This window comes from Corvus moneduloides, chromosome 3 (genome assembly GCF_009650955.1).
Source record: "Corvus moneduloides isolate bCorMon1 chromosome 3, bCorMon1.pri, whole genome shotgun sequence".
NCBI classification, from domain to species: domain Eukaryota; kingdom Metazoa; phylum Chordata; class Aves; order Passeriformes; family Corvidae; genus Corvus; species Corvus moneduloides.
In genome coordinates, this window is record NC_045478.1 from 3,369,090 (window position 1) to 3,383,457 (window position 14,368).

General features: G+C 51.3%; 1 protein-coding gene across 2 annotated transcripts in view; it reads left to right on the forward strand.

Annotated features, from left to right (window-relative positions):
• Positions 1–5,251: 5,251 nt before the first annotated feature.
• Positions 5,252–14,368, forward strand: part of GATA4 (GATA binding protein 4) — a 28,546-nt gene continuing 19,429 nt past the window's right edge. For both annotated transcript variants that reach the window (XM_032104150.1, XM_032104151.1), the window contains exon 1: positions 5,252–6,075. In XM_032104150.1, coding sequence (XP_031960041.1) covers positions 5,550–6,075 — 526 coding nt within the window. In that variant the 5' untranslated portion in view covers positions 5,252–5,549. The remainder of the gene's footprint in view (positions 6,076–14,368) is intronic.

Below are 14,368 nucleotides of genomic sequence, written 5' to 3' on the forward strand. Positions count from 1 at the left end.
TCTGTGGGCAGGGGGGTGCAAGGGGGCCTCAGAGCGGGGACTCCAAGGCTCCCCAGGGAGGAGGGTCCAGGATCTGTCCCCCGGGAGGGTGGAGGGTTCATCCCTCCCCCCGCAGAGCTCCACCGGGGGATGACGCTCGGGATTCCTCCCCTTTGCTGGAGCAGGGGAGGGCTGGAGGGGCAGGGCCGGGGACAGCAGCCCCCTGTGCATCCCCACACGCCCAGACGGGTGGGAAGGGGGCGGGAGGAGGCGATGCCGTCCCGAGACGTCTCCTGGCTCGCAGGGAGCTTCGTCCCCCACTCCCGGCCATCCCCCCTCCCAAACCATCCCGGTCCTGCCGCGCAGCCCCAAAAAATCGGGGGTGCATCTTGGGACCCCCCTTCCCGTCCCCGATTGCACCGGCTGCTCTAACACAAATCAGGGACAGCCTAGAGATACCTATAGATAGATACCTATAGATAGATCCCTATAGATACCTATAGCCGATCCATACCGCCCGCAGATGCCACCCAGCCGAAGGCACCGGAGTTTTTGGAGCCGATTTCTCCCCCCTCCGCTGTCCCAGGGTGTCCGGTCCCCTCCCGCAGCCCGTAACTCTCAGATTGCCCCCAGCCCCCTCCTCCAGACCCTCCCCGGCCTCAGCCAAGGCAAGGAATAAATAAAATAGTTAAAATTATATTAGTAAAAATCCCAAATACTCCTAAATACCCAATACACAGCAGCTGCCGGCCGCATTTATCCCTTTTGCTCTGCTAAAACCGCATTTTCCCCGCTGATTTTCCCCCCTCTTTTTAACCATTTTTTTCGTGATTTTTAAAAAAATTTTCAGCACAGAGAAAAATTTAAATTAACTTTCTCCCCTCTTCTCCTCCGCTCTCCCAGTTCCTAAAGTGGCTTTGGGTGGGGTTTTAGGTTTGTTTTTTGTGTGGCTTCTTGGGGTTTTTTTGCATCCACCAGCACCCGGAGCTTTAACTCTAAAACCGCCGCGGAAGTTCGATACAAGGAAAAAAAGCAAAACGAAAAAAAACTTTTAAAATAGGCATCGAATCGATTTTTTTCCTGCTTGGGGCAGAAGTGGGGGCTGGAAAGGAGAGAGACCAGGCCAAAGTTTGTTCCCCTGGGTTATTTTCAGCCAGATTTCGTTAATCGCAAGGGAAAAAAAGCTCCACCGAGTACAGAACAGAGTTTTGGGTTTGGTTTGGGCTTTTTTTTTGTCGCTGCGCTTTGCTGTGTCCCATCTGCTTTTTCCGGGAGAAATTGTGTCCGAAATCCATCCTGTCCTTCCCGGCTGTTGGGTCACGCCAGGCTGGGCTCAGCGCGGTTCCTTAACTCTCCGATTTTCGGGATGCGCGTCCCGGCGATTCCCGGCTCCACCGACCGACAATTCCCCGCAGAAAGAGGCTGGATCCGGCCACAATCCACGGGAATTGCTTTTGTACGTTTTTTCCTGGAAGTAGCAAAGCCAAAACAGGTCCTTGAAATCTTCTCTGCTCCAAGTATTGCTTCTTGGCCGGGTTTAATCAGTTTAAATTGCATTTTTGCTTTTTTTGCCTTTTTTTTTTTTTTTTTTTTTTTTTAAGGAAAGCGCTGATTTTCAGCAGGAATTCAACGAATCTTTAGGAAATCGCTGCTTTGGAAAAGAGAACCGTCAGGGATTTTGCAAAGGAAGGGAAGATGAGCGTCCCGAACCCGGCACATCTGGATAGGCAGCTGCTTCGGAGAAGGGATATAAAAAGAGACATCGAAATACTTAAATCTCCTTTCTTTCCCTGTGTGCCGACAGCCCCGAGCTCCAAAGCATATTTTTATAGATACATGTATTCATATACATTTTTTGATGTACGTATTTACACGTTTGGATATTATATATGAACTATTACACATTATATATTATTATTATTATTATTATATGAACTATTACACATTATAGTTTATATATTATATATGCATTTTTGTATATTTCATAGTTTACATATATTAAAAAAACCCAATTTGTACCACAGGGCGTTACAAATTATAAACAATAAATTATTTAGGTATGAAAGTACATCCATGTTTGCATGCAACACACTTTCCTGTGAATTATAACATATATTGAGTCCCGTCTGTACTCAATTTTTGTATCGATCTGTATAAAATGACACACTTTTTATTAAATACATATTTTCCCCCGTGTGCTAAAAGTACAAATATCCACAGTGACACCGTCGCTGACATTTATTTGTTACGCATTTCTGTGCCCATAACTTTATTTCTATACGGATCTATAACTGTTTTCATCCTGATATTTGAGGCAGTCTCCAACTGTGTTTTCCCACCTTTTGGGGTTTGGGAAGTCCCTGTGCCCCCTGAGTATTCCAGAGTAACGGGAGGGCAGAGCATGAGGGGATCGCACATCCCCAGGGACTCATTCCCGACCCGGGAGCACCCCCCAGGAGCTCCCTTCAACTTCCATCCCCCTTCAATAAATCTCTTCCCCCCATCCCCTCTTCCCCCCCACCCCGTCTCTTTCATAAAGAGATTTTAAATTTTAATTTAATATTTTTATTTCCAAGCATCACAAGCCGCTGCCATCTCCCCCCCCCCACACACACACTTAGGGTAGGAACCCCAGCTTTCCACGGGAAACTCCAGAGTGTGGGAAATACGAATGGTGCCAGAGTTATTCCCGGGGAACTGGGCAGGGGGATCCCCCTGATGGCCGGAGAGACCCCAGGGTGAAATGAGCCCCCGAGAGAGGAGGGGGCTGTGGGTGCACGGCTGAGCCCCACGTGGGATGGGGACCCCAAATTGCAGAGGGGTGCATCACCCCCCACCCACTTCGCCATTAACCTTTAAACCCATCAGCCTCTGCAGAGCATGGAGGGACAGGAAATGGGTGTCCAGTTTGGGGGGAGCACCCCCAGACTGGCTGGGATAGAGACGAGAGCAGCTGCCACCTCCTCACTCCATGATTTGGGATCACGATTTGGGGCAGAAGCACGGAAAAATCTTCCCTGTGCAATATCGCCAACAAAAGGGATTGACTGCAACGGGATTGGGGGGCAGGGGGGTGTCCGTACCCCTCGGAAAATCCCCCTGATTATTTCTGGGAGCCGGGCACGGGCATCGCTGGGGTGCGCAGGGACGCGGGGCTGCCCAGCCGGTGGGGCCATGCCCGTGGGGCTGGTTTGATTTTATTATTTTATTCTTTCCCCCCCCCCTTTTCTCTCTCCACAGGCATGAAACCTGGCGCCCGGCTGATGGTGCAACAGATACCGGCCCCCCCTCCACCCCCCCTTCCCTCCCATCGCCGCCCACTTCCACGTGATGTGGGCAAACCAGTCAGCGAGTGGGACTGGGCAGCCTGGCCATACTGGGGAGCCAGGAGGGGGGCAGCGCTGCCCCTAATCCCCCAAGGAACCAGGAGCCGGGCATCTCTGAGCCCTCTGCCTTTCCCACGGGGGGGGGGGGGGGGGGTTCCTGCCCCACGGCCTCGCCCCCCTCCACCCCTGTGCCCCCCCCAGCACTGAAGGTGGGTAGCGCTTCTCTGTCTCCTCGCTCCTCTTCCTCGCTGTCACGCTGGGACCCCAGCGAGCCCCTTCCTAGAGGCCTCCCCGAAAGCTTCCTCCTATTGTCTCCTCGGGCTTGAAAAGGGACTCGATTTTGCTTTTTTTTTTTTTTTTTTTTTTTAATCACCACTGCTATTTGTAGGGCAGGAGGGGAACTTGCTCCTGGTTCCCCTCCTGTGAATCCTGCTTCTCTTTAGGGAATCCTGAGGAAACGCTCCGTCCTAGGCCGGTTACACACCAACCATTCCCCGGGGGCCGGGGGGACACAGACCTATTTTAAACCCGCTTCTTCCCGGCTCGCTTCTATCCTTACCCCTTCCCAACGCTGCCTCCGGCTTCTCTCCTTTTCCTCGGCCGCCTGCCCGTCTCCCGCTGTCCTCCCAGGGTATCAGTCCTTATCTGCCGGTTATCTCTTCTGCTGCTAAATTCAGCCCAGCGGAGGGGTTCAGCCGGGGGAATCTGTTGGTTAAACCAAAAGCAGTCCCAAGAGTTATCTCTCCGGCCATAACTCCCCCCCGCGCCCCATCCAGCCCTTCTCCCGGTGTGACGTGGTTTTCATGGAATCCTACAATTCCAGAATGGTTTGGGTTGGAAGGGACCTAAAAGCCCATCCAGCTCCGACCCCCCCTGCCGTGGGCAGGGACCTCTTCCAGCAGACCAGGTTGTCCCAAGCCCCGTCCAAGAGGCTCCCTCCATGATCTGAAGAGAAAACAGCACCTCAAATCATCCCACCCCCTTCCTGGACACTCCTTGGGAAAGGGGTTTCACCCCGACCCCTTTCCACAAGTGGGTTTTGGGGTCTTGCCATTGCAAGCCACCCGCAAGGCCTCGATGGCATCCCAAGGCCCAAATCCACCCCGAATTCCCCCAAATTCCTCCAAATTCGAAACCGACCCAACATGAGGTAAAGCACCCCTTGCTCCCGCCCTGTCCCATGACTCTGGGACATTCCTCCCCATCCAGACCTACGGCATTCCCAGCTCCCAGCGGGTCACACCACTGTGCTCCCAGCTTCTCCCAGTTTCCCATACGGGAAAAATGGGGGACACGGATAAAAAACACGCGGGGGGGGGAGTTTTGTGGGCGCTGCTTGGGGTCTGCTGCCCACCTTGGGCAGCACTAATGGGGGCTGCAGTGGCTAATGCCCCCCTTCTCCTTTGAGCCCCCTCGGTCACGCGTGGCCGGGCTTTAGGGGTTGCGGACACACGCGGGGCAAGTGCGGGGTGGGAGGGTCAAGCCATCCTTCCTCCTTTCCCTCTTTTCCCCCCACTTTTCCCTAATTTAAGTCCCCCCCACCCCAGCCCTCCTCAGCCGCCTCTCGCCGCCCACATCAAACGCCGGCCCCGGGGGCCATTAACAACTTAAAGCACCGATCGTACCTGCAGGACAAAGGTTTTTGCTCCGGGCCAGAGGAGAGAGCATCGCTGTCTCTCACCTTCCCGGCTGTGTTCCCCCTCCTTTCACCTCCCCCCCTTCTCTAACCTCCTTATCTCCCCGCCCGGGGGGGTCCCGGTCCGGCCGCCGCCGCATCCCGCATCCCGCATCCCGGCAGCATCTCCCCCTGCTCCCCCGGGGGGTGTTGGAAGGAGCGGGCGGGGGGGGGGGAAGGAGGGAGGAGGAGACTGACCGAGGGTTTTAAACAGCCCAGCCCCATGGTGGAGGGCGGGGGGGGGGGGGGGCGGGAGGTGATGGATGGAGCCCGGTGGGAGCAGCTAAATCCAGGCGGGAGCTAAATCTCCCCTCCGGAGGGACCTGGACTTCTTGCTTGGGGTCTGGAAGAGGCGGCGGGACCTGCTGAAGGTGGGGAAGGAGGGCGGTGGGGAAGGTGGGGGGTTGGAGGAAAATCGCATCGCTGGTGGTGTTTTGGTTTTGGCTGGAAGGCTCTGCCCACGCGGGACCGCTGCGGGGGAAAGTGGAGCCGAGGGTTTTCCACGCGCTCCCCATCGCTCTGGATCGCGGCCGGGGAGCCGGCTGGGCTTTGGGGAGGCCCCGCACGAGATGTACCAGAGCTTAGCCATGGCAGCCAACCCCGGCCCTCCGGCGTACGAGGGGGCAGGTGGCTTCATGCACAGCGCGGCCGCAGCGTCCCCGGTCTATGTGCCCACCACGAGGGTCACCTCCATGCTCCCCAGCCTGCCCTACCTGCAGAGCAGCGGCTCTTCCCAGCAAGGCAGCCCCGTCTCCAGCCACTCCATCTGGACTCAGCCCGGAGCCGAAAGCGCCGCTTACAACCCTGGATCGTCTCACCCTCCCGTGTCACCTCGGTTCTCCTTCTCCACCAGCACCCCCATCCCGGCCACCTCTTCCCGGGAAGCGGCGGCGGCTTACAGCAGCTCCTTGAACCTTTCTGCCAACGGGAGGGAGCAGTACAGCAGGGGCTTCGGCGGCTCCTATTCCAGCCCCTACCCGGCCTACATGAGCCCCGAAATGGCCACGACCTGGACTTCCTCGCCCTTCGACAGCCCCATGCTGCACAACCTGCAGAGCCGAGGGACGCCCGCGGCCGCCCGCCACGCCAACATCGGTGAGCACAGGGCTGGGAGACGGGAGGGAAGGCTTCATCATCCCATTACCCCCCAGATTTTGGGGCACGCACCCCTCTGTGCGTAGGCGCAAAGGGCAGGAGGGAGGAATTTGGAGTATTGGGGTTGGCGCTGTCGGAGTGGCCTCTCTGGCTGGAAAATATTGGGGTCCTTGTTCTTACTTATTCTGCGAAATCACCGTTCCAAAATATCCTCAAAGGCCACAGTTTCCAAAAAGTAAATGAAATTTAGGGCAGGCCCGGAGCGGCAAGGAATGATGAGGCGAGCTCCGGAGCGAGGGCCTGCTGGCTCCTCAAATAGCTCCGAGGGGATTTAGGGGCTCTGATGGGGATGATTGTGGGGGCAGGACCACGATGTTCCCTTGACACGCAGGCAGCCCCTTCCTGAGCTGGCTGTAGGCGTAAAAGGGGGAGCATTAAGAAATCAAAGTTTGGTCCATGGGTTCCCTTTGGGCTGTTTTACATGCTGGTTTTCTTAAAATTTTTTTTTGAAATGTCAGGCTACAAAAAGGGAGAGCAAAGATAAATTTTGAGCTGAGGTGGGAGAGATGATGGAGAAGGATTAAAAGAAATGCATCCACATTTATATCGGTGCTTTTTGGGGAACACGGGCACATCTGAACAATACAACCTTGGTATTTCAGAATCTCCTCACCCCAAAAAACCTTACCCTGATCTCTTGTGACGAATCCAGTCTCGGAGCCTTTCATTTCATTAAATTCCTCTGGTTCCTACAACGAAAAGTTGGTCCAAATGGCTTAAAACCCTGCTTTTATATTTTGTGGGGTGGAAGAGGGATAAAACAGGAGAGAAATGCGGGCACATCTTATGTGGTTTCATAAACCCTTTTTTCCTTCCCGCCTCCTCTCCGTGAAGGTATTTCTGTTGGCTTTGGGGTTGGGGTTAACAAAGAAAACACCTCAGATTTGTCTCCAGAGCTATTTTATGATCATGTTCTCTAACCTGAATTTTGGAGGGTGATTTTTCCATCGTGTCCAGCAGGATTTGCCTTGTCTTTAGCATTAATTTTAGATGTTAAAAGAAGGAAAGCTGGGCATCGGTGAAGGCTTGGCCTTGCAAATACCTTGTGCTTTTCTTTGGGTACTATGAAATTTCTCAAAACGAGGAACAGATTACGGATAAAAATTTAGCCAATCGGGCAATGTTTTTCCGGAATCCATGAAAAGGTAGAACGTAGAGGGAAAAATCAGGATAAATTAAACAATCAAATATTAATTGAATATCTATATGCACATATGAATATTTGCATTTTACCCCAGTGCCACCTCTTCCTTGGGGGGGGGAAAAAAATCACCTTTTTGCGGTGGTCTCAGAAGGGCTCTTAATAATAAAAATAACCTAACCCCAAAATAATGCAAATGAAGATTTGCCGTTGCAAAAACACCCATCAGCTTTCAAGGCACCAGGGGCTGAACGTGGGGATTTGGGGGTTTTGAGCCCGCTGGTTTGTGCTGCAGCTCCGCGTTTTGATGGCAAAAAATGGGGGTTTAAATAGCACTGGGAAGAAGGGATGAGTTGAGCCAGCCCAGAAGTTGGTTTTTAATGAAGGAGGAAGGAGCCGGGACTCCTCTCCACGGCCAGGTCCTGACTCGGGTGCCGGATTCTCGGCAGCGCAGCCGAATCCACGGGATTCATTAGCACGGGGCTAATTACGTCTCTGCCTTGGATATGGAAAAGCTCTCGGATTTTAAACTAAAAGTGAGTGAGTTTTTGTAAAACAAATAAATAAAATGAGCTGCCTGAGAGCTGGCAGGATTAAACTCAGGATTAAAATGGGTTTTTGGAAGGCAGCTCCTCCGGGAAGGAGTTTAAGGTCCAGACCTGTCCCGTTCCCTCTTCTCCCTGAGTCGAGAGGCGGCCGCTGCCGGGTCCCTCCTGGAAGCCGAGCGATGCTTTGGGCACCGAGAGGGCTGTGTGAAGCATGTAGAGGCTGACTGGGGGGTTCTGAGCTGGGAAAGGGTTTTATTTTAATGGTTTTAAGGATAAAAACCTGAAAAACTGAAGACACTGAAAGATGTAGTTGGGGGGGCGCGGGGAACACCGCTGTGGATTGCTCCCATCACAGACCTACTTTAATGCCGCATCCGAGCCCTGGTCAGCACCTGAGAAATCCCTGGCACGGTGGAGTTGACTCCTTCTTTACCTTTTCTTAGGGCTAAAACTAATTTTATTCTCTGCCCAGCGAGAAATCTCAGGGTGGAGACGCAATCCTTTTCAATCAAGCGGTATTTGCAGCACTCTCATTTTCTTTTCCTAAAGAGCCACCAACCTTCGGGCAGTGCTAAATGCAGAGCACCCCTGGGGTCATTAAAATTTTAATTATTATCTTTTTTTTTTTTTTAAAAAGATCAAGTCTGGGCAGGTACAGCTGGATATGCAGACACGAATTCACAGTCTATGCAATTGGGCATGGCTTCCCCCCCCCCCCCCCCCCCGTTTTATATAAATATATCCCTGTAAAAACAAAGCAACACACAGGGAAAAGAAGATTAGTGAAAATGTATTCGAAGAAAATAGCACTACAAGAAATACAAATCTTGTTTTTCCCTAAACTGAGGGATTTTGGCTTGGCTTAAACCGTGGTATAAAGCACTGGGAAGGATGGGTGGGTAAAACACACGGGCCCGTTTGAAAAACTTTCCCTGGTGAGAGTTTAAAATACCAAATTTGGGCTTTTCAGGGTAAGTTTGGTGACTGATTTCATTACCCTGAAGAGCAGGATCAGACCCTGTGGTCGAGGCAGTGAACTTGCCCCAGGCATTGCCTAGGATGGAGTTACTGTGAATTCCCGACTTAATGAGGCATGAAAAGGACCAGCTGCAGAATCCCCTCTCAAAAGACTTCCCCGCCAGCACCAAAAATCTCTTGAAATCGCTCCCAAAATGAGCCTGGATGGGCAGTTTGGCTCTTCCCCCTTCTCCGGGCAGAAGGGAGCGGGGATGGAGGGCGGCACGGGGGTCCGAGCGCGTCCATCCCACAGCCCCTCGCTGCCTCCTGGGTCTTTCCAGGCTGGGCATGGACGCTCAGATCCCAGAGCGCCATCCCCATTCCCTTTTATTTTGCCCACAGCGGGGGTTTTACTTTTGCTGTGGCATCGCGGAAGTTGCTGTGGTTGGGAATAAATCGGGGCGAGGGCTGTGGGCATTCCTGGTGGGTGCTTTTTGGTTTGGTTTTTTTTTTTTTTTTTTTTTTTTGGCTAAATCCAAGTCAGGGCTCCTCAAACAGGCGCTGCTGGAACACAGCAACAGCGTCCTGGAAGATCAAAGCCTGGAGCAGACACTGGGTTGGAAAATGTCCCTTCTGCTGCTGGTGGGGGAGAGATTGGGAACCAGATCTTAAGCTTTCCCATAGGGATGCTAAAAGATCTGCCCTGTCGCATCCCGGGGCTGACATTTCCAGTGATTCATTGGCATTTGTTACAGCCCTCTGCCCTACCAGCAGCCCCTGACCTTCCCCACGCACCAAAGGACAAGGTGGCCCGTCCCTGTGGGGTGGCAGGCGATGAGGGGGGCCCAGCACCTCTCCTGTCCCTGATCCCGGAGGGATGGGGCTGTAGGACGGAGGGATGGGGCTATAGGATTGAAGGATGGGGCTGTAGGATGGAGGGATGGGCCATAGGACAGAGAGATGTGAACGTAGGATGGCAGGAAAGGACTGTGGGACAGCGGGAAGGGGCTGTGGGACATCGGGATGGGGCTGTAGGATGTGTCTGCATTTTTCTCCATCCCCCGTTTCACAAGCGGCCGCATTTCTCACCTCAGCCCCGCCGGCGGGGAAGGTTCACCCAGGGCTTTGTTCCCCCCTCTTCGGGTTTGAATCCACCTTCTGCTCTCCCTCCTAATTTAATTGTCACCCGTCAGTCTGGGATTTGGGATGAAACCCACAGAATCGGGGTTTTTAATCTTTGAGCAAGATCAAGCTTGAACACACAAGTGTTTATTCCCCCCTCCGAGCCCCCCAAGCAGTAGAATTTAAATTGCAAATAAATCAATGATAATAAAAATAACACAATCACAGGAATGATTATTAATAATTCAATTCCTTAATTAAAAATTGCACTGTATTACCAAATACAAGTCCTTATGTCGCACAGAACAGCCGTGGGGTAGAATTTAATACACGATAAATGTTCACAAATTTTCGTAGAGCAGTAAAGTTTAAGGCAGTGGATGGTGGTACTTAATCTAAGATTTTATTAAGCCAGGATTAATTATTTTTCTTCTCCACAAATGTGCATGTGCATTTCTTTACCCCTGTAACGATAACAGCAATATTTTTTTCAAGAGACAGCCTATATTTTGCTCTCTGCATATTTTATCGCCAGAAATTTTAAGGGAAAAAGGCGAAATTCTCAGAAACAGATGAGTATTTATCAGGCAGTGTATTCCAAAGGAAACCAGGCCAAATCCTGACACCTCTGTGCTCTTCTGATGATGGGAAAATCTTGGCTTGGCTAGCAGAAAGGGGTTCCCCAAAACTGGTTGTCCCAAATGGAGAGGGGTATTTTGAGTGGGGAAACCATCTCACTGAAATTTAAGGATGCATGAGAAAAAAAAAAAACATCAACAAACCACCAAACAGCAAATAAAATCCCAAACTTGGCAAAAAAGGGGCATTTTATGTGCCTGAAGGTCGGCAGCCTGTTGTTTGTGAAGGAGGACATTTGCAGGGGCTGTTAAAAGTGGGAAAATCCAATTTTAAGGAAAATTCAATTAAAAAAAAAATTATAGTGTTATCCCAAAACCTTCAGAGGTTTTGTTTCTCATCGGCGCAGGGCTCTGGGCTGAAACTTCTGCTCCTTGAGCCCTGCGGAGCTTTGCAAGCAGAGGAATAAAAGGAATGCAAATATATCAACCTTGAGAGGTTTTATTCCCAAACTCACGCACCAGCGCAGCGTGTCCTTCCCTCCCTGCAATTTCCTTATTGAAAAGGAGGTGCAGAAATGAGATATTTGGGGATCTCGCCCTGCTCGGTGATGCTCCCGGGCATTCACAGAGCAGAGGAAGCCAAAATCTTGGGTTCTTCGAGGCTTTTGCAACCCAACTCTAAAAAACTTAACAAAGGGTCTGCTTCCCCTTTGGGGCTCATCGCTGGCTGCAAAACCAGGTGGGACTTTACCTCAAGAGCTCAGTCCACAGGCTTAGAAAAAAAAGTTTTGCTGATGCTGGGAGGGAAAGCCAGAAATGCAGATTTTTGCTGTGCCAGCCCCGCGTTTTGGGGACGTGGGATCCCAAAAAACACGATTAGGCTGCCAAAGTGTCTCAGGTGTAACAGCCAGGTTGGGTTGTTACAGGTCTGAGTTGCTTGGGAGTGGGGAATGTGTGTAATTATGCCTGCAGGATTGCAAAAAGGGAGATGGGAATATCTGGAAATGCCGAATATCCACCTTGCCGGCGGGTCGGAATCCGCGCTGCCGTCTGGCAGGAAGGCGTAAATTTGCCTTTGGTGTGCGAGTGTGAAATGCTGCTTAAATAACCAGGGAAATAGGTGAGAATTTGCTCTGACCTCCCAAATTAACCCAAATTATAGAAGCAAATTTCATTATAAGTCAGATTGAGGAGTTTTTTTTTTAATTTTAAGAAAAATTGGTGCTTCTCCTTCATGGGACAGAACCCTCACAGCTGTCTACGGTCACGTCCCACACTGTGGCAAAATATGAAAACCTCTCCTGCCTTTCCAAGTCTTCCCCACATGGTCGGTCACGGTGACCGGGCCCGAGCTGTAAATACATCTGTAATGACAAATTAAACCCAATTATCTGCCAGGCCTGAGCACTGAGGTCTTTCCACACACGGCCGCTTGCAAGTACGTGACAGCCCTCGAAAGTAATTCCATCACCGTTGGCATGAGTGGCACTAAAGGGTCTTTTGAAAACACCTGTGGTTTTCAAACCTACTCCGAAAATGTTGGTTTGGTTTTTTTCCTGTATTTCCCTTTTTTCCAGGAGCTCCTTGCTGTGGGACATGTTGAGCTTGCAGCATTCCTCGCGCTCTTGTATGTTTTTAAATGCTCGCAGCGCTCGGCGGTGATTTCTTTTTCAATATGATAAGCTCGGGCTGGATTTTCTCACCCCCCCAAAAAGAAGTGGCGGGTGCTGAGTCTGCTCCAAAAGAAGAGCCAGGCAGAGATTTTCCAAGTTGGATGCAGATCTGACCCCGCCATCAGCGCTGAAATGTTTCAGCTTTGGAGTTTTGGCAAGACCTGGATTTTAAAGCCAAGTTTGGGGTAGCGTCAAGTGGAAGCGAAAATAACTTTTTCTTTTCCAAGAAGTGCCCGGTGATTAATTTTTTTCTCCATTATTTTCTGGCACAGAGGGGTTTTTTTCCTTAATGAGGTGGATACCTAATTGCAGAATGAAGTCTTCACTTGGGGGGAGCAAGACGGGTCTTTCAAATGTCTTTCTGCTTTCTCTGTCTTTCTAAGGCCAAACCTGCCCAGGTTTTTAGGATCAGCCATCCCCTAAAAAACAGATTCTGCATGGACTGTGACAAAAAAAAAAAACAACCTCAAAAATACCCACGTTCCTTGCTCAGAGCTGAAACCATCCCTGTTTTAAAACACAGGGAGGTTCACCGACAGCTGGTGCAGGATCAGGCCCATGCAAGTAGAATCCATAGGGAAGAAACTCGGCCCACTGCAAATTACATGGGAATTTACATGTGTTCTCAAGGAGGTTAAACCCCAAAATCCAGTGGGACCTTCCTTTTTTGTCCTGAAAAGTGGCCACTTGGTTTATACGTTGCAGCATGAAGGAATTCGTGGTGGTTTTTTAAATTATTTTTAGTCACCCCTAAAGCTTGTGAGACCCTTATCGGAGCTCGAATCGCTCACACCAGCCTTGGGAGAGACTCAGTAATTCATTTTGTTTGTGAAAGAGGAAAAAAAATAACGCCTGGAAAGCCAAAAATTAATAATTTTTCCAGCAGAGGTGGGGTGAGGGCAGCCGGATGAGGGATCCCGCAGGGCTGATCTCCCGTCTCCACCAGGGACTGGTACTGGATTGCTTCTGAACCTGGGATAACAAAACCGCTGCCTGGAAATGCTTCCTCCTAATCCCTGGGAATTAAGTTGGTGTCTGCCGGGGGAGCATTTCAGGAGAGGTCCCGTGGTGGGACGCTTCTCCCTGCTCCTGCTGCTCTTCCCAGAGCTCAGCCCTTTTCCACTGGGCGATGCTTCCAGCACAGTGGATTTACAGGGAGCTGCCACGGGGCTTAGTTCCCGTTGCCATCGGACTCTCCTAAACAGTTAAAACCCAAATTTGGGGGCAGAGATGAAGCAGGGAGGGAGAAGGAGACCACGCCAGTCCCTCCAGGCAAGGTTTTGCCAATTCTTCCTGGTTTTTCCACGTGGAGCTCTCTGTGTCTGTAACATTTAAGCAAATTCCAGGTTGTCCTCTGACCTCGAGGGCCAGGGGACTGAGATGTCCCCTTTGGCTCTGCAAACACCTCCAGACAGTTCAGGAAACATTTCCCCCTTGCTGGATTCCCAGCTGCCCACCCCCGGCTGTCACCAGCCCTCATGCTTTCTTGCACCTCAATTTTCCTTCAAGCTCCAACTTCTGGAGTGCTGTTATCATATGTCAGGCTCTGCTCTTTCAGAAAGCAAAAGAACGGCTTTCCTGGACAAGGGAGAGGCTGGAAAACCCTGATTCCTTCATGCTGAAATCCTAGATGAGGCAAAAAGAAACCAAACCCTAATATTTATTATTTAAACTCCTATGAGTTTCCAAGCCAGACTCCTGGATTTGCAAGCCAGTGAGCCACCATTATTCAACATTCAGGGCTTGCAGTGCTGGAGTTGTAAAAGAAATCAGTGAGGCCCTGAGCCCCAGACATCAGGGCTCCTCCGAATGACGTGTAGACCCAGATGTCTGAGATTATTTTGGGAAGGGAGTGCTGGCCCCAGGGGCTGCCTGCCCAGGGGGCTGGCTGCTGGGAAGGACTCTGGGTTTGGACATGCCTGGGTGGTGTGGAGCATGAGAGAGGCAGATGGTTTGGGGGGAGGATGTCTCTTCCTCATGCTCCCCTGGGCTGGGATGATGCTCTCGATCCTGGGCATGACTTTTCCCATGTTCAGTCCTTCATTACTTCCCTGGGACAGATCAGTGATGCTGTAGTTTATCCTGACCCTCTGGATATGAAGATCTGAGCTTGAGGGTCTTTTCCACTTCCCAAAACAAGCAGGACTTCAAGCAGGAGGGTGAAATCCCCCTCGCACCCCCTTCTCTTTGCCTCAAGCCAGGGAAAGGTCTCAC